This window comes from Dasypus novemcinctus, chromosome 7 (assembly GCF_030445035.2).
Source record: "Dasypus novemcinctus isolate mDasNov1 chromosome 7, mDasNov1.1.hap2, whole genome shotgun sequence".
NCBI classification, from domain to species: domain Eukaryota; kingdom Metazoa; phylum Chordata; class Mammalia; order Cingulata; family Dasypodidae; genus Dasypus; species Dasypus novemcinctus.
In genome coordinates, this window is record NC_080679.1 from 27,571,423 (window position 1) to 27,591,646 (window position 20,224).

Genomic DNA, 20,224 nt, shown 5'->3' on the forward strand with positions numbered 1-20,224 from the left:
AGGCACACCCATGCACTTGGCCACTTCCTTCCCATAAGCCCACTCAACTTCCACAATGTTTCTACCACTGCCACCATCCACCTCCCCTCCCATAAAAAACCTTGGTGCCCCCTCTTCACAGTCTGGGTCACAATAGAAAAATGCAGAAGGCATCTGGGCAGTGAGGAAGAGAAGGCTGGGGAGACAGCTGGCCCAAGCTAGTCCCATAACCCAGGTAGAAAATCCAGAGTGACATTCTTCCCATGAACTCACCCCATTACCTCCGAGCTCCCCTGACAACTCCCCCTCTGGGAAGAGGGGAATGGGAAGGCTCTCCATGCATCTGCTCCAGTCCAAAGTCTCTAACCTGTTTCTGGAGCCTGGGAAGCAGGAGAGTTGGTTTTCCAGGCTTAGAGTGGGAGGAATGAAGAGTGAAAGAAACACTAAAACATTTAGGATGGAAATGCACCGCACTTTATTAAAACAGCCCCAATCCAAACGACTTCATTAACTTGGAGGCCATTCGAAAAGTTTACCCAGCTGAGGACCCAGCACGTCCTGGGAGGTGGGGGCTGGGGTGCAAAGGGGTGATGGGGAGGCCCAGCTCAGAGAGGAGGCCCTCAGACTCAGGAAAGGACCCCTGCAGTCAAAGGACCTTTGCCCAGTCTTTTTCCTTTTATTACTTTTTAAGAGGAGCAAGAGGGAAGGGTTAATTGCAGAATCAGCTGGCGAGAGAAGCTAGCAGGAGAAAAGGGGCTGAGGGCTTCCACTTGGAAGGAACCCTAACTTGCTCTGCAATCAAGGTCAAAATGTGCCTGTGAAACAGAAGAGTTCAACTCTGACCCTTCATTCCATTCAAGAGAGAAAGAACAATAGCAGACCAGAGGAACCTGGGAGGTGGGGGGGGCAAAGTGACCCACAGAGCCTGGAAAGGAAGCACAAATCTTGTTGCTTTGTCTTTTCTTCTTTACTTTGAGAAACTTGGTCACCCTCGCTTGCTTTTCTGAACAGCAGCAGGCAGTGGACACATTTACCACGGTCTCAAAGAGGAAAGAAAATAATTACAGCTTCCTCCAGACCACTGGGCAGGAGGCTTTTGTAATTAAAAAAAAAACGAGAAGCATATAGCCTGGTTTTCTCCTCCAAAGAACTTTTTCAAGAGGACGAGATCCCCTTAGTAAGAACCCCAGAGCCCCCTTTCTACTGTATAGAAAGAGGATGGAGGCTAGCAAATAGCTCAAGTAAGAATAGCTGCTTCCACCGCCCAGGGGGGGCCAGATGTGAAACTGCCGCGGTCAGACTAACCCCCGCCCCAGGATTCTGGCCGGCCATCTGGCTTAAGTTACATGAACTCAACCGCTGGGGTCCCCTCCTAACCTCCCAAATGCCCCCCCCCCCCTTTGATTTTTCCACCTCACCCGATGGCAAGAGCCCTCCTCGCTCTCTATGTAAAAAACAGAAGGCGCTGGTTTTAATTTTTCCCCCTTAAGTAAAAGCGACTCACCCTATAAAGTACCCAACCAGCCCTGCCTTGCCACCTCCAGTAGATGAAAAGGATCCTTTACGCGCTGGCGCTTCGCCTTCAAGTCTCCAGTGTGACCGGCATTCTGCAGCCTCCGTCCCCCGGCAGGGCTCTGCGCCAGGAGTCTTTCGTCTGCGGTCACGTACATGACCAGCTGAAGCCCCCCACGTAAGTCTCAAGACTTCTCCCACAGATCAACACCCTCCTCCCCACTAAATTTCCCCTCTAAAATTTGACTCAGGGTAAATTTTCACCCTAGCTAACAAGCCTGCTTTCCCTCTCTTCAGTTTATCCCCATCTAGTTAGTAAATCGGCAGGGCTCTCGCGCACTCTCAAACTCCAGTTCCCCTCCCTGGACCCAATAGTCTTTCCCCACCCCCGACCCCCCACAAGCCAGTCCAGGACTCCTCTCTTCCTCTCCTAAAAGTCACCGAGGTCCCACCGCACACTACCCTCTCCCCACCTAACGGCCGCCAGCCAGGATCCCCCGCCGCCCTCCGAGTTTCTCTGAACTCGTTGTCCCAGCCCGCGTTACCTGCAACCTGCTGGGGGCTGGCTCCGTACTTGGCGTCCCGACAAGTGCCCTCGCCCTGGACCAGCGCCTGCAGGGGCAGCTCGGAGCCCGGGCGGGGATAGCAGCGCAGCCCTTGGGCGCAGCTCGGGGTGTAGACGCCGCACGCCTCGCCCTCCAGCCGAGCGCACACGGAGCAGCAGCCGCAGCCCGGCTCCCGGACCAGCTCGGGGCAGGGCGCACGGGAGCCACCGGCCTCCTCCAGCCCCACGGCTGGCGGGGGCCCGCAGGCGGCCAGGCGCTCAGGGGTGCAGGGTGGGCAGCGGAACAGCAACTCGGCGCGCACCTCGTGGCCGCCGCCGCCCGCACCCAGCAACAGCAGCAGCAGCGGCGACAGGAGCAGCGGCAGCGCGGGGCAGCCCACTCTCGACAGCATGTTGGCGGTGTGAGCGCGAAGGCTGGAAGCGAGCGCGCAGGTGCCTCAACCCAGGGAACGCCGGAGCCTCCTGCTGCGCTTCTTTCTCTCCCCAGCCGCTGCAGTCGGGTCCTAAAAGGCCCAGCTTCTCCCCGCCCCCTGCCTTCTCCCCTCCCCTTTTTGGAGACCACCCCCTTCCCCCGACAGTCCCGCGCCGGTGCCTTTGCATGCAAGCACGCCCACTCGCCCCCGCCCAGTTCGTTCCTGCCTTATGGGTCACCTACTCCTCCCCGGGCTCTGCCCCTCCAACACTCCTCTACCCAGGGCTCCCTGACTTCCGGAGAGTAAGACTAAATTGGGGGTTTGGGTAGGATAGGCGTGAGAGTGGAGAAGAGTAGGTGCCTTTGTCTCCTAACCACACGAAGCAAAGAGCTTAGTTCGCGCGCTTCCCGTGTGCCAGGCACAGGGATAACCGCTGGGGCGATTCAAAGGACTTCCGGCACAGCCTGGGCCTTCGCGGAGATTTCAAGCCACTCCCACTAATGCCCTACGAGCGGGCCTGTTGCCTGGAGATGCCCTGGGCCTGGGGAGGTTCAGACCTGGCTAGACCAGCCTAGCCCTTTACAGTTCCTCTTAGTGACCAATGCATCTTCCTAAACCTGGGGCTGGTGAGTGTAATAGGTAAGAACGAGAAATGCAATTTCTGGGCACTCGGAATCCTGCTGCCTTCTGCATCACCCCACCCCCTAAGAATCCTTTAGCGATCTGTGTCCCCGGCCCCTGATTGCTGCATGTGCTGCAGGAGAGATCCCAGAATACCCTGCTGCGAGGTCTTGAAAAGGTCAGGTCAACCCTCCAGGTGCAAGAGCAGGCCGGGGTGGGGGTGGGGGAAAGGGGAGTTACGGCCGTTTACCGCGCAGCCCTCCTGTGAGGCGGATGGACTAGGCCCGCCTCCCTGCATTGTTCTGTTTGATTTACTGAGTCCTGTATTTGAGCTGCCCCTACCCCTCATCATTCCAGGCAGAGCTCAGCCTTGATTATCCCGGTCTCCCTGCGTTGTGCCCCAAACAAAGACCCTTGTCAGGGAAATTCCCTGGATGAAGGATGGACCATTAAACTGCCCCATGTCCCCTTCCCCCACCAGATCCCTCCACGCCAGCTCATTCCGAACTTTAAGGCTCAGAGCCATTTAATTCAATTCAACAGCTTCTTACCAAGTAAGTAGCTTCCTAGCCCGGAAGTAGGCCAGCTAGATGCAGGTAAAAGTCACATCAAGTTCCTGCTGTCAAAGAACTAACAATGTTATGGTAGAGAGTTTAAGACAAAGAAATAACTGGTTGCTAACGACTTTGAGGAAAAGATAGTTCAATAGAAAGACGAAAGGATAGGGTGGAGAGGTGGGGTAAGGGAGGCCTTGTGGGGAAGCTTGAGCTTGGAATTCCTCCAGGGCACATGGTGGTCCCTCTGAGAAGAGGGACCGGACCGCCGAAGCAAGGGCACAGAAATGGGAAAGTGAGGTTGGAGATCAGAAAGTAAATCCACTTTGGCTGGAGAGCAGAACGCTTGGAGGAAGTAGTGAGAGCCTGGCAGGAAAGGCCAGTTGGCTTGTGGGGAGGTTTGGCTTAATTTGGTGGGCAGCAGGGTTACAAGTATGATGTTAGAGTCCAGGAGTGAAATAAACAGAGCTGGACCTCTGGAAATCATCTGGAGCTGGGTGCAGGGCAGACCTGATAGAAGTAAAAAGAGCCAGGCCTGGGAAGCTCTTGCTGGACCCCACCTCCCTCTTGCACTGGCAGTCTTGTACCTGCCTGGTAACATTTGTTTCTTTTGCGCTTACCACTACAGAACAGGGAGAGCGCCTAGCAGGATGCTGTCCAATAGAAAGCTAACACGAACCACAAATGGAAACCACAGAAATAAATTTAGTTTCTAGTGGCCCTGTTACAAACTAGTAAAAAGAAATAGGTGAAATTCATTTTAATTATATATTATATTTAACCCACCATAATATCCAAAATATCATCATTATTAACAAGAGGTTTAATGCTCCTTCAAATTCTGATGTGAATTTTATACGTACAGTATATCTCCATTCAGACTGGCCAACATTCAGACGCTCAGTAGCCACAAGTGGCTAGTAGCCACCATATTAGACAGTGTACAGGTCTAGAGGATAGTGCTTGACAGCCAGTAGGCCCGATAAATTATTGGTTGGATGAATGAATGAACAAGGAAAGGAACAAAAAGTGCAGTCTTATCCTAAAAATACACCTGGCCAAAAACCCTCATTTGCATTCATCTCCATTATAATGCCTGGGGGTGTGGGGGGCGGTATGAAACTAAAGTAACGAACTTAATCCCTTGAGAGGCTAAGAGAAGCATTCTTTGACTGAGTCACACTCATTTACCTTTTGAGATTCATTCTCCTTCCCTCTCCTTCTAAAGTTCATCTTTTAGCCAGGAACAGTGGAGGTGGGCAGGCAGTGATGCTACCTGGACAAGTGCAAAGTGCTCAATAGAATTTCTCCTTTTAATAAGTTTAAAGGTCTTACCTCAATTATTTTCTCCTAGTCCCCTGGTTAAAAGCCATTATTTGCCCACCACCACCATCACCACTACCACTACCTCATCTTTTGAAATCCCTTCCTAACAGCCACCAGCCTCAGAGTCCTACTCCAGAAAGTAAAGATGCTGGTGAGGCTGGCATCATAGACAAGCCCCAATCAACTGAAGTCTAGAGAAGTGGAGGTTTGACCAAGGCCCCACTCACTGGCCTCCTGTTCCTGGAGTACTCCTTACTTTAAAGTTCTCATGAGTCCTCTGTAAAGGACGTGTCCTTAGGCTTGAGTACATGCCTGTGCCCTGCAGAAAGGACTGGTTGAAAGATGGGACAGGCTGAGACTGGTTTTCTTCCCTCCCGCTAAACCCTGCCTTTTTCTATTTGAACAGTTTCACAAACTCCACCCTTACAGGGTTTGCCGTAACTAAGTACCACCTGTACTATTATTTACACAATATTTTTTAATGTAACTCAATTCACTTTTTTTTTCACTCAAAGCTATTTTTAACAGAAACTTTATATCACTACCGTAAATGGAAAACCAGAATTGATGGCCATATTTAGACGGTAACCATAAAAATAAACACAATGAAAACAAAACAATGGTATTCAGTTGGAGCTGGAAAGTGTTGCTTGCTGAAGCCTCTGAGCCTGGCACACTCTCTACCTATGAAAAGGCAAGCCAGACCCAAACTGAGATCTTTCTCCAGCAAGAGAGGAATATTTTTTTAACATATTATTGGAATATAATAGACAAGCAGAGAAGTGCACATATCATAAACTCAACATATTTTCACAAACTGACCATACCAGATAACTAGCACCCAGGCCAAGATCGAAAGAGCAGTAACAATATTCCCCTTCCAGTTATTACACCAACCCTCCACAAAGCACAACCATTGTCCCGACTTCTGTTAGTGCAGATGAGTTTCGTATGAATGAAAACATACAATGCGCATTCTGTGTGTTTGGCTTCATTTTTGCTCAACATTATGCTTGTGAGATTCATCCATATTCTCTCATGTAGTTGTAGATAGCTTCTTCACATTGTTGGGTAGTAGTTCATTGTATGACTACACCACGATTAATTTATCCATTCTACCATTGATGAGCATTTGCGGAGTTTCTAGTTTTTGACTCTTAAGAATAGAGCTGTTCTGAACTTTGTCTGCCAGGTCGTTTGTTGAGCAGGTGCCCCTGTTTCTGTCCGGTCTACCCCTAGAAGTGTGGCCATAGGTCATTTTGTTTTCAGCTTTAGTAGACTTAGCCAAAAAGTTTTCCTAAGTAAATATATGTACTAATACTATCAGCAGAGTATGAGCGTTCCACGTGCTCTCCATTCTCACCAACAGTTGGCATTTTCCATTTTTTTGTTTTTAAAGACTTATTTATTTATTTATTTATCCCAATCCCACGCCTTGTTTGCACTTGCTGTGTCTGTTCATCTTGTTTCTTTTTAGGAGGCACTGGGAGGTGAACCCAGGTCTTCCAATGTGGGAGGGAGGTACCCAATCATTTGAGCCACTTCCGCACCCTGCTTTGTTGTGTCTGTCATTGTCTTTCCTCTCCTCATCTCTTGTTGTGTCATTTTGTTGCATCAGCTTGTTGCATCAGCTTGCCACATCGCATCAGGTCCACTTGCTGTCTCCTTTAGGAGACACCAGGAACCTCTGCTCCCCATTTTGTTGTGTCTCTCATTATGTTCCCTCTTTTTGTGTCTCTTGTTGTGTCAGCTTGCCACGCCTATTCATCGCACCAGCTCACTGTCTTCTTTAGGAAGCACAGGGATCCGAACCAGCGACCTCCCATGTGGCAGAAGGGGAGCTCAGTCGCCTGAACCACACCCACTTCCCGCATCTTTTCTTAGTTTACCCATTCTGGTGGATATCCAGTGGCATTTCATTGTGGTTTTAATTTGTAATTGCCAAATGACTAATGAAATCGAGCATCTTTTTAAAAAATTAGTATTTGAGAAATTGTGAGTTTTTAGCATATTTTTGTATGATAGAATAGGAAGAATTTTAAAAGGGAATAACTTCACGCAGTGTTATGTAATGTCATGCCTATATACCATGATTGAATATCTTGAGTAGTACCTAAAATCACCTTGTATGCACTGGTCCCATATGTTTTTAGAATGGAGGTTTTAGTTTTCATTTTAGTTGTCATTTCAGGAGGAAGGGAAGAGGCATAGACAGATAAGAGTATTGCTTGAGCAGAGGAGGTTTGCTCTTCTCTCTATACATTCCCCTGGGATTTGCCACAGACCAGAGCTACATCCTCCTTGGTGTGCCCTGCATTGCAAAATGAGTAGGGATGAGGACCTCTGCCTTTTCACTGACCCAGTTCCGTGGTTGGAAACTTCATAATGGAATGCTGAGTAACATCACTGTGCAAAAGCAGAAATTAAAAACAAAAAGTAAAAATGTGCTCTTGGGTGACTAGGAGGCCATTCTGCATGTTTTGTGACGATTTCCTGAACAAACCTCGGGTTCCATGCCAACAGCTCGATCTGATCGCCACCGTCCTCTTTGTCTTCAGAAAGTCTTTAACAAATACTTCTTCCCATGGACACACTAGCTTAGGCTTTTGTATGGTCCTGCTTTCTAGAAGTTGCTGAATCAGGCTGGATGACTCTAAGTGACTAAATAGAGGGGACACAAAAGAAAAGAATAAGAACAAATGCTGAGCCCTGGAAGGTGGCAGAGGAATTATGAGAAAGGACTTGGAGGCCTTTTAATTTTATTTGATTTCTTTTAATTCTCACAAGTGTCCAATGAGGCTCAGAGAGGCTAGGTGACCTGCTCATGGTCACACAACTAGGATAGAATAGATCCAGATGCCAGACCTGTACTTTTCTACTACTCTACAGGAGCCACGAAACCCAGACTCTAAATCCAGATTAGCTGCTAACTTGAAGGTGTGTGGCCTTGAGCACACCGTGGGACTTTACTCAAGTTCTCTAAATTTATCCAAGTGCTTCTGAAGGATGAGGGGTTGGCCTAGATGTTCTCAGTCACCAAGTGAAGGCAATATAGGGTGATTAAGAACATGGATACTCATTGCCTGTCTCAAATCCTGTCTCAAACCCCTGTGGTAGAGACTGTAATGTTCACACACGTCCTGCTCTCCTCTTCTTCCGGTCACACAGAAGCTTACCTTGGGCAGAGCCATATATGCTGTTCTGGCCAATGAATGGGTAGAGTGACATGTTACTTCTAGGCTGAGGCTAATAAAAGAACCCTATGTGTCTGTCAGTTTCCATCTAGCCCACCTGTTCCAGATGTTGAGACTACAGTAAGGCAGAGTGTCCACCAGCTGGGATTCCTGAGTGACTGGATGGAACAGAGAATAGAGTCTCCTGTCAACCTTCCTGGAAGAGGTAACGAGTGTCACACAAGCCTTTGTGTTTTTATTTCAGTTTGCTAGGTTGCCAAAATATAATATACCAGAAATCGGTTGGCTTTTCCAATGGGGATTAATTAACTTTCCAACTTACAGTTCTGAGGCCATGAAAGTGTCCAAATCAAGGATCATCGGGTGATGATTTCTCCCCCAAAGACTGGCTACCAGTGATCCTGGACTCCTCTGTCACATGGCAAGGCACATGGTGATATCTGCTGTTTTTTCCCTTTTCCTGGGTTTCATTGCTTCAGCTTCTTGCTTCCAGCTTTCTCTCCCTATGTCTCTCTCCATATTCATCCCATTTAAAAAGGACTCCAGTAAGAGGGTCAAGACACACCCTGGGTCCCACCCTACTATAGCAACCTAATCGAAAGGTCTCACGTACAGTAGGTTCACACCCACAGGAATGGATTAGCTTTATGAACATAATTTTCTGGGGTCCATCGAGCATCAAACCATCACAGGTGTTAAGCCAGTGAGATTTGGGAGGGTAATTTGTTATTTTAGTGTAGACTAACCTATACTGAATAATGCAACCATTTACTAGCTGTGTAAAGTTGAGCTGTTTAGCCTCTGTGTGCCTCAGTTTCTTCATCTATAAAATGGAGATACTGGAGGGGTTTTTTTTGTGAGAATATAGATAACTTAATACTTTAAGAACTTACACTTTTAAAATAGTGCCTGAAACATTATAAGTACTACGTAAGTATGATTTAGTACTTTTATTTTACAGCATTATTGTAGCAGTAGCATTTGGAATGTGTCTATTAGTTTTGATTCAAATCAGAGCATGTGCTACAGATCTGAGTTTCCATCCTTTGTGGCCACTTGCTTGTTAGATGTTGTTAACCAAGCCAACTAATTTCTGAGCTTTTCCTTCCTTATCTTTAATAAGGATAATAATCTGTACCTCAAAGGGTGGTTGTGAAGGTTCTTTGAGCTCAGCACCTGGCATGTTGTTGGCTCAAAAAAAAATCCTGTCTTGATATGTGTTTAGTTATGGAGTCAGTGATGATTCTTCTCTAATAAGGGGATATCAAGCACAGAAGGGAGAAACCTAAATCTCCTGCAACTAGAGGATGCTTTCCAGACCAAATCAATTGAACAATACCTCTGAAACCAACTAGCTTGCCCCAGTCATCCACCAGGCCCATCACAGCCCACACTGTCATTGTCATTGTTTTAGTCATCACCTGCTGTGTAACAAACCATCCCAAAGCTTAGATCTTAAAACAACCATTTACGATATTCCCTGTGGTTCTGGGTGTTCACCGGGTTCAGTGGGGTGACTCTTGCATGGGTTGCTCGTGCAGTTGAAGTAGACAGTGCTGGTCTTGGCATCACCTAAAGGCCAGGTTCAGCTGGCCGTCCAGGAGGGCTGCTCATTCACGTGGCTGGCAGTTGATGCTGGCCGCTGGCTGGGAACTGAGCTGGGGCAGTCAAAACAACCCCACCTATGGCTCCTCCATGTGGCTTCTCAGAGCACACAGTGGCTGGGTTCTGAAAGAGTGTTCCACGAGGCCCAGCGGAAGCTGCAAGGCCTTTCGATATAGCCCTGGAAGTCCCACAGCCTCGCTTCCCTGCATTCTTCTGGCCAAGCAGTCCCAGACCAGCTGATACTCAAGGGGCTGGAGAAATTGCATGTGGGCAGGAGCTATTGTTGAGGCCATCTTTGGAAAGCACAGCCTCCACACCCTCCTCACTGGCAAGAATGACTGCAGATCAGCGGGGCCATAGTCCAAGGACTCACCCCATGAGCCCTCTGCTTCTCAAACTGCCAGTTATCCCTAGGGAGCAAGGGGCCCCTGCTGCTCCCCTGAGGCAGGCTCTGGGTGAGCTGAGTAAAATGAGCCTAACTTTTCCCTTCAGCCAGGCCACCCTCTCTCTCCCAATTTCTGAGGCCCACAGTTTTACAAAGAGCAACCGAGAGCATTGCAAACCCGGGGTGGAGGGACTACTCGTGAAGCCACTTGAGGTTTCTGCTGCTCCCTTTTCAGAAGGTTGTTGTGGGCAGGGATGGGTAGAAATCCTTGATGGGTTTGTGGTAGCAGTTGTAAGAGGTTCAATTATTTGTGTATAGAAAGGCCAGGACTCAGGAATGATTTTGAGAAGGAAAAATTATTTATTGATGACCAGCGGGACTCAGGAGCTTTCTGTTTCAATCCCCAGCCCCGAACAAGAATTTTAAGTTCCTTTTATACAGAGAGGAAGGAACAGAGAGGAATTGTTCTTTGTTTCAGTGCTCAATAGGCTTGAATTGAGCATATCTCGTCCACATTGAGCATATCTCGTCCACATCCTAGGTAAGCTTTTAGCATGGACCTTATACATTCTAGATAAGCTTTTAACACATTTGGTTATCAAGGGCAGGACTGCAGCCTCTTACTGTCCCACACCCACAAGTCACAGACAGCTTAGGTTATCTACAAAGAGATGAAGAGCCTCCCACCCATAGCCCATATCAAAGCTATGAGGTGGGTGGCTGTTTGTTGTTTTGATTGATTACTTATCAATTTTCAGTGTAGCATCTAGGATCCTGTTTTCAGAAGTTTAAAAATTTTCATTCTGGACAGCAGAATCCTGGGGCAGGGCCTGCAGTCATCCTGGAGCCACTGGTGCTCACGCAGATTTCCAGTCAGGCTCCAGATCCACCTATTAATTTTGTTTTACCCTTAAAGAGTTTACACCTTGTTAGGCAATGACTACAGCCCATGGTCAGCAGGAAGCAGTTACAGAAAAGAGATCATCTCCCTTCAGCACCCCTAAGAGGTTCAGGATCCTGGGGCCCACTGCATCAGAAGGAGGGGCTTGTTAAGCAGAGAGTCCCTCAGCCAAAATTCTCTACATCAGGGGTCAACAAATTTTGCTGTGAAGGGCCCAATAGAAAATAACTCAAGCTTTGTGTTCTCAGTTGCAACTACTCAACTCAGCCATTAGAGTTCAAATGCAGCCAAGGACAATGCTTAAATGAGTGTGGCTGTGTTCCAGTAAAATTTTATTTACAAAAACAGATGGAGGCCACAACTGGCCTTAGTTTGCTGACCCCTGCTCTAAGGCCTCCTCAATAGCAGACCTTCGGAGATTGTCACAGCTGGGAAAGAGTATATTCCCTACAGTGTCACTCCCCAACTGCGTCTGACTGCCCTCCCCTGCCCCAGTTACAGCTTCCCTATGCATTATCCCAAAGGAGAAATAGGGTGCCTGTTGGAAAGGCCAACTCCATAAATGTTGGGTTTTTTTTATGAGGATCCCCAACTCCCATCCCTTCCCTTCCATTCGCCAGCAACACGAGGGAAAAGTTGATTCACCCGGCAACCGGCCAGACCCCAGAAGACCCTCTCTGGGCATCTAGGACAAGGTTACCAGCTGGAAAGGGTGCTCCTGGAGACCTCTTAGAGAAGGGAAGCAGGACAGGCGGCCGAGGGAGACGGGACAGATGCGTGGGTCAGAGGGAAAGAGAACTGGCTTCCCTGAAAAGGTTGTAAGCAGGGTGCAGCATCTGTGAAAAATTGGAGCGGGCTGCTGCCTCCATTAGATGGGCCTGCCTTCCACCCCCCTCCCGGCTGCAGCTTTTCTTTCGAGGAACAAGACTACATCTGTTTGGCGATACTCTATCTGGAATCGTTAAATAAACCTTTCAGGCCCTGGCAAACAACAGCCCATCTTATTCCGATGGGGGAGCTCCTGAAACATAGCAGACTTCTTAATCCTAAATCTGTCTGCAGACGCCCCTCCCCCCCTCCTTCCAGCAAACCGCCGCTTCCCCCAGCCCCTGGCTCTCAACTTGGAGAAAGATCGCACACCTAGACCCTCTCAACTTCAACATATTCTTGTTTTTGCATCTTCACATTTACTTTTAGAATGGCTTGTACTTAGTTTTTTCTCCTCTCTGCCCCCTCTTTCCAAGGGGGGGGGGGTCTCTGTCTTTCTCTCCCTCCCTCCCTCTCCCTCTTTCTCTTGCTCACTCAATGGATCTCAGCCACACCATACTGTCTAAAACAAACTTGTTCAGGTCCCCACAATTATCTCATCTCCCTGTTACCCCCTCCCCACCCTCTTGAGGCCAGGAGAAGCAGGCAAAGCTAAACAAATAAAGGAGGGGAAGTGACACAGCCAGCAACAGGGAATCACAAGCTCATTCACTCAGCTTGCCTTCTTCTCAGCTCCCCACAGACACCAACCTCCCCCATCTGTCACCACCATAAAAACAACAACCGGAAAAGCTGACCCCGTCCTACAGCTGAAACCCATGCAGAGGCATGTTGCAATGTAGGCTGCAATGTGTGTCCAGCTGAGCACACTGACCTCTCCCCCTTTTCCAATCTTTTCACGCTCTTCCCTCAAAGTAGCAGGCATTCTCCATCACCCACCTCCCCTTTCCAGGAAATCAGCAGAGTCATGGGAAAGCAAGAAGTTGCTGGAGGCACATTTGGTCTCTTACAAAATTGCTGCTAGGTGGCTGTGGTGAAGACTGGGTCTGAAGCGGCCCCTTCTGCCTCCCCACCTCCCTCCCGCCTTGCATAATGATGTATAGACCACACACTGCAATTTTACAGACAGGCCTTGTTTCTCCTTTGCTCTGTAATTAAACTGCAGCCTCTCCTCCCATCAGAAGCCAATCTGCAACTGCTCAAGAGAGGATGGGGGGGAAAGGGAGGGAGGTCAATTTGAGTATGCAAGGAAATAATCCAGTTTAGAAAATGGGCTGTTGTGGGGTGGAGGTAGCAAAGCATCTAGGGAAAAGTAGGACCCTCAATTTAAAGGTTTTTTATAGGTCCTTTGGAGGTTTAGGGAAGTTCATTGGAAGGAAAACTCTCTTCTAACAGGCATTCTGGTTCAGTCTTTGCAGAGCACTTTCTCTAAGCCTTCAGGCAAACCTCCACTGGCCAGCCTTTGGGAATCGGGCTCTGTGAAAGCTGTCCTGAGATCTGACTTTTTCTGTTGCTTGGTGTGATCTTCCTCCTTCTTCTCCATCGCCCCAATGTCACTGAAAGTTCTGTGAGGGCCAGGACTGGTCTTCTCTGGCTCCTGAGACTCCCCTCTCCACACAGACCCCTCCTACAGGCTCTGCCCAAGGGAAGCAGAGATGACTCCATTCTCCCAATATGCCTAGGTGTGAGCAGCCCTGAGGATTTCACTTTGCATAAAAGGAAGATCTGCAGCCTGCAGAAGGGAAGCTCCTCATTCAAGCAGCACCCGTCACTCCCCTTAGCACTCCTACTTCTTCATCCTGGCTGCAGTCAGCCTATAAAACATCATTGACCAAGCCCCATTTTGTGCAGGGCTGACACCAAGCAGTGCCTCTCACACATCACTCTTTCAAGGGCCTCCCTCCTCATTTTTGCCATAGCTTTGAACCACCTCGATTATTATTTCCTTAATAATTACTGTTAAGTCAACTCACTTATTTTTTTAAACAAGCTTAGCCTTATTATAAGCAATAGTATCCCTGAAAACACTAGGTTAATGTACTAGTTTCCCAATTATGCATGAAAACAAAATACATCACTTTTCAATTAGAAGATGTTCCTTGGACTAACACCTATACTCAGACTGTGAACCACACAGTGATATAAAATGTATTAGTTATTGTAATCTTGTGGCTGGGTTAAGCAACCTCAGCTGTCTCTGAGGCTCAGTGCCCTCATCTGTAAAATGGGAATGATAATGCCTGGTCTGCCTCCATAAGGCACTCATAAGTGCCTCATGAAGGGCAATGAACAACATAGACAGCAACCAAGTAGGAAGGGGATTTTTTAAAAACTTCTGTTGTAGTAAAAACCCAAAGTTTCCCATTTTAACCACTTTCATGTGTACTATTCAGTAGTATTAATTACACTCACAATATTGCATTAACATCACCAATATCTACTACCCCAACTTTTTTTATCACCTCCAACAGAAACTCAGCAATAGCTCCCACAGTCTCCCCAGCCCTGGCCCTGGAAATGTATTAATATAATACATAATGCCATCTGTCTTTATGAAATCTGTTTCTTATAGGTATTTCAAATATGAGAGATCATACAATATTTGTCTTTTTGTGTCTGACTTATTTCAGTCAACGTGATGTTGTATGAAATGAGCATGCATCAGGGCTTCATTCCTTTTTATGCCTGTATAATATTCCAATGTGTGTATATACCACATTTTGCTTTTCCATTCATCTGTTGATGGACACTTGGGTTGCTTCCACCTTTCAGCAATTGTGAACAGTGCTGCTATGAATATTGATGTACAAGTATCTGTTTAATTTCTTGCTTTCAGTTTTTTCGGATATATACCAAGAAGTGGGGTTAACAGGTCATATGATAATTCTATTTTCGACTTTTTGAGGAACAGGAAGGGATTTTTAATAGAAGACATGCCAGGTGAATGGCATAAAATTTAATATGCTTGGGAATGTTTTCAAAGTATAAATTGCTAAAAGAGGAAGGAGTAAATAGTGCTGTACATACTTGAGAGAACAGGAGCCCTGCCCCAGATACTGCAAAAGAGATATAATAGAAGGTGTAGAGAAATGTACAGACTATTAAAAGAAACAATACACACCCACATGAAAAACACAAATAAAAGGGCCTGGAGAGAATGATAACCCTGATAATTCACTGGAGCAGTGAATGCTAAGCAAGGGTACCGTCAGTCTCCAGATGAGTGGTGGGAACTCCACAGCCAAACTAAGGACTGGACTAGGAGGGCTTCCTGGATGTGTGTTAGAAATCAGAGCTCTGGCTCCTCAGTTCTGGGGTGTTTCTGGAGTCCCATCCTCAGCTCAACACTACATTCCCCTGCGGTGTCAGCTCTGGAGGGCAGGTGCCTGTTGGAAACTGCTTTTCTGGAGCCTGCTGGCAGATGGCAGGACAATCAGTGCTGTGTCTCTGGGGTGTCTGCCATCACTCGTCACCCTCTGCTGCTCGGAGGCCCTTCCCCAAGCACCCCCCACACAATCCACAGCCTCCTGGTGTGGACCTCCTTCCCACTTGCAATCTTCCTGGCTACCGCCTCCAGAGAAACTTCTGTTCCTCACTTTCTGTAAAGTGTTTCTCTCTCCTCTGCAGCTTGTCACTGTGCAACTATTTCTACCTCTTGTTTTGTTGTTCTTCTCTGCCACACTCTAGCTTATCTTGGGGTTGGTCTTGCTTTCTCTCTTTCTGACTGCCTTCTCTTCCCCATTGTTGTCATTAAGGATATTTGTTATCTCCCCACCCCTGGCTGGAGGCCTCCTGTGCACCAGCCTTTTCCTTCCGGGTAGAGTCCGTGATGCCTCTGTTATATTGTGATGGTAATCAGGGGCCAAGACACTCTTAGGCATCCTTGTCTGGGGTTTGGGTTGAGAGGAAGGTTTAGGGAGTCACAGAGAATCCTCTACCCCTATTCCACCTGCTGCTTACGCACGCACAGGGCACGCGGGATGCATGGCTGGGGTGCAGCATTGGGCATCTTGCCAATACTTTCCAAATTGTGCTTCCTGTCCACAAGCCAGAATGGAGAATCAATAATTATTTCCATCCACATCTTTACAAAATAGTCAACAGCCTGGAGGCTCAACCAAGTCAATGACCCCAGTCCCTGCTCTTTTGTCCAGAATTCTGCTCTCTGGACTTTGTGTGTAAAGGGGTGTTTGAGTTGTAACGGGAAGGAACTCAGAGCTTGAAACAACCAGAATGAACACAACATATCTAGAGGTAGTTATTTGGGGGTTTCACTCCTGGCCAAAGAGATTGAAACTAGATGATCCCCAATGTGACTTTGGATCTTCAGTTTCCTTATCTGCAAAACTGGGTAATAATACCTAGCTTACAGGTGAGAGTTGAGTTTATCACTTCATGAAGGACTCTGGCAAAATATCTGGTCCAGAGTGGGGACTTGCCTAAATGTTTGTCAAGCCTGAAGCTGGGTCTTTATGGGTGGGGGAGCTCTTGCATTTTGGGGTGCCAACTGTTCTTCAGAACCACCTGCCGGCACCCTGAGCCCCACCTCTCCTTCCCTGGCTGAAACCACGCAAGGTAGACTTTCACCTGCCACCTGTGCTCATGTCCCTGTCCACCAGCCCACCCTTCTTACTCTTGTCTGCCTGGAACAGGACCTTCTCTCTGGAGGAAAATATTATTGTTTTTTTGGCCACATGTTCGATCCTTCAGAGTCAATATTTGCCGAGATAAGCCCAGTAAGGGGTAGCCAGTAGGGTTGTTTATAACTGTCCCCATCCCCTTGGGTTCCATCCCTTGTGGGCCACAGTATGATGTGAATAGGTGCATTGCAACAGCCAGCCAGTCCTGTTACTTACCCAGATTGCCTTGCAAGGATGTGGGAGTGGGGGGCCTGGGGTCAATTTGCTCTTGTCTCCTGAAGGTACATTCTCAACCACTCTGAATGCTAGACAGGAATTTAAGGTGACCTTCCAGAAAGCCAGCAACCCCGGACTCCTTCCCCCTTGGGCCTTTCCTGTAATACATTCCACAGGCCTTCTCCTTGGATTGTGAAGTCCCAGAGGGACCTTCTCCATATAAATAAGATTTTCCATTTCCACTTCACATAAAAATGACTGGGTAGATTTTCCACCCAATTTGGAGAATTTATTATAAGTGGTTTGACCCAAAATAGAAGCTATGAGGACTATGGAAGATTCCCTTTGGACTGGCCTGTAGGGGATGGGGGCACCCCAAGGGCTGAGTGGGTGACCATTCTCCTGAGCAAGGGGTACTGTGAAAAGTACTCCCAAGGGGTACTGTGAAAGGCCCAAGTGACATCCAATTAGGAGAGATGTAATGCACATATTAAGAAAACGAGGAGCGGATGTGGCTCAAGTGGTTGAGCACCAGTTTCCCACATATGAGGTCAGGTTCAATCCCTGACCCCTGGTATCTCAAAAAAAAAAAGAAAAGAAAAAAATAAAATGAGGACAGAGAACACACTTCAAATATATTCAAATATGAGCCCCAAACCAAAAATCACATAACCTTGTCCTTGAGGACAAGGGCTGTGTCTATTGCTCTCGCCACCATTTGCAGTTGAGCTGCTTCTCACGTGAGCAACACCATATATAATTATCAGAGAATAGCAGCCAGGGTGGATTTATTTAACCATGGTTAGGAGTTTCCTGGGGGAACACTTGGGATGCTGGCTGAATAAAAATAATAGCAACAAGGAGAGGAGGAAGACAAATAGGAAGGAGGAGGAGAAGAGCAGTGGCATAGCTGGGTTGTCCACCAAGAACCTAGCTCTTAGAAAAACTGATCCACAAAAATTATCTTGTTTACTTCTCACAAAAACCCTGCAAAGCAGTTATTCTCATCCCCACTTTCCAGATGAAGAAAGGGAATCTCTAACAAGTTAAAGTGATTTGCCCAAGGTCCTACAGGTTGCAGAAAACAAGTACCTAAAGAGGTTTTGCTGATTTAATTGAGAAACTTCCAACAGATCTGTTTTGATAAACTCACCATTCTGTTGTGTAGACAGTCCAGCCTTCATTACCCTGCCTTTGGTATTTCCTTGATTGCTCATCTTTCTCACTTTTGAGACAGTGGGATCATTTGTATCCTCCTCATCAGATCTTTCCAGGCCCCAGTACAAGGTAGTTGAATGAGACAAGATGACTGAGGCCTCACTTATCCAATCAGGGCTGCAAGATTGACATACATCAGCTCGGAAGTGCATTTGGAGGGCACAGGCTATGTTCCAGATACGGTTTTGGTTGTTGAACAAAACAGACAACTCTCCCTGCTGTGGTAGAGCTTACACAGGGAGGGAGCAGCAGGAACATGGGGTCTATGAATAGCAGACACCCTAGAAGGTGTCTTCTCTCTGCCTTCCTGTAAAGAAAACACGGCCCAGTTCCAATCTGCCCTCCACTTCTCAGCCAGAGAATTTTCTTTTCCAAGCACAAATCTGATCAGCCTCTACCCCTGCTCAAAACCCTTCAGTGGCTTGCCACCACTCTTAGGGTTGACCCAAAGCCTTAGTCTTACCCTTCATGGGATCCCTGTCCATCTCCAGATTCATTTTGCCAAAAACTGCCTCCCCCCAACCCTTCCCTAGCTCTTCCTGTCCCTTCCCTTTGGATTAATTACCTCTTCCTTCCAATGCCTCCTAAGTCATTACGGCCCCAAGAAGGCTTCTCCTCTGTGCATCAAGCCCCTTCCTACAAATTCTCCAAGTGCCCTGGACCTCTGGGTAGCATTTCTGTCATTTAGTTGTATGAGAATCTGATAAATGTCTGTCTACCACACTAGACTATAAACTCCTAAGTGTCTATTGCTCTTGCCACTGTGTGTCCAAACCTCACCAGGGCCTGGTATGATTCAATCTGTTAAATAAATGAATGAGCCTACACTCTGGTTTATTGGACTTACCCCACTCAGCTAACATGGAAGTGAAGGTCAACCACCACACCAGGGAGCCAAGAGTGCCTACAACTGAAAGCAGGAGAATTGCATCCAGCATCCATGTGGAATCTAAGCCCCCTCTTGATATAGATGTGGAGTGGACACAACCATTCCAAGGCCCACAGGATGGAGGAATAGAGTAAGGATTAGAGTGGACTTACTGATATTCTATTCATGAACTATTGTGATTAGTAATCAAAGAAAATGTGGCATTGGTGTGGAGAAAGTGGTCATGGTGACTGCTGGGGGTATGGAGTGGGAGGAAGAGATGTAATGTGGGGGTGTTTTCAGGACTTGGAGTTGTCCTGGGTGGTGCTGCGGGGACAGTTACTGGACTTTGTATGTCCTCCCATGGCCCACTGGGTGGACTGTGGGAGAGTGTGGGCTATGATGTGGACCACTGACCATGAGGTGCAGTGGTGCTCAGAGATATATTCACCAAGGGCAATGAATGTCTCGTGAAGATGGAGGAGGTTGTTGTTATGGGGGGAGGAGTGGGGTGGGGAGATGGGGGGTATATAGGGACCTCATATTTTTTTAATGTAACATTAAAAAATAAAGGCAAAAAAAAAAGTAAACCCAAAAATTAAAAAAATTTAAAAATGAAATAAATAAATAAATAAATAAATAAATAAATAAATGAGTGACCACTCCCTCCACTCCCCTTCCTGTGACCTCTCATCTGATCTCTGTAAACCTCCCTTTCCAAAAAGGTGAAGAGGTGGGGACTTGAGAGCTGTGAGCAGGGTGCCTGTGGCACCTAAACCTCAAATTGGGATCTGTGCTTTTAAGGCATTAAGTGCACCTTATGGAGATGAAGACAGACTGTTTGACCTCAGACAGTCAGGATTGGATGGTCAGTGTACCTGGGATGAAAAATAGAAACCACTGCAGTATGAAATCCTAGAGAAAGAATGGGGCAAAATAAGTTGCTAGCTGTGGCAGATTGAGTAAGACAGTGCAGAAAAAAAATATGTTCTTAATCACAACCCACATTTTTATGGGTGGGAACCCATTGTAAGTAGGACCTTTGGGGGATGTCATTTTTAGTTAAGGTGTGGCCAACTGAATAAGGATCGGTGTTAATTCTATTACCAGAAGACTTCATATTTTTATTTTTTATCCCTCCTCGCCCTGTTCCCCCCATTGTCTGCTCTCTGTGTCCATTCACTGTGTGTTCTTCTGTGTCTGCTTGTCTTCTCATTAGGCAGCTCCAGGAACTGATCCTGGGACCTTCCAGAGTGGGAGAGAGGTGATTACTCTCTTGCGCCACCTCAGCTCCTAGTTGGTTCTGCTATATCTTCTTATTTTCTCTCTGTGTCTCTTGTTGCATCATCTTGCTGCACCAGGTCTCAGCGTTGGCTGGCATTCCTGCACAGGGCGGCTTTCCTGCGCTGGGGAGCACTCCTGTGTGGGGCAGCATTCCAGCATCAGCTGGCACTCGGCA

General features: G+C 47.4%; 1 protein-coding gene and 1 long non-coding RNA gene across 2 annotated transcripts in view; one reads left to right on the forward strand and one right to left on the reverse strand.

Moving 5' to 3' along the window:
• IGFBP2 (insulin like growth factor binding protein 2) overlaps positions 1–2,545 on the reverse strand; it is a 21,531-nt gene extending 18,986 nt beyond the window's left edge. Inside the window, exon 1 of the mRNA XM_004469597.4 lies at positions 2,037–2,545. Coding sequence (XP_004469654.1) covers positions 2,037–2,448 — 412 coding nt within the window. The 5' untranslated portion in view covers positions 2,449–2,545. The remainder of the gene's footprint in view (positions 1–2,036) is intronic.
• Positions 1,524–20,224, forward strand: part of LOC101444504 (uncharacterized) — a 27,896-nt gene continuing 9,195 nt past the window's right edge. Inside the window, exons 1-2 of the long non-coding RNA XR_188634.5 lie at positions 1,524–1,669; positions 8,246–8,369. This is a non-coding gene — a long non-coding RNA (uncharacterized lncRNA). The remainder of the gene's footprint in view (positions 1,670–8,245; positions 8,370–20,224) is intronic.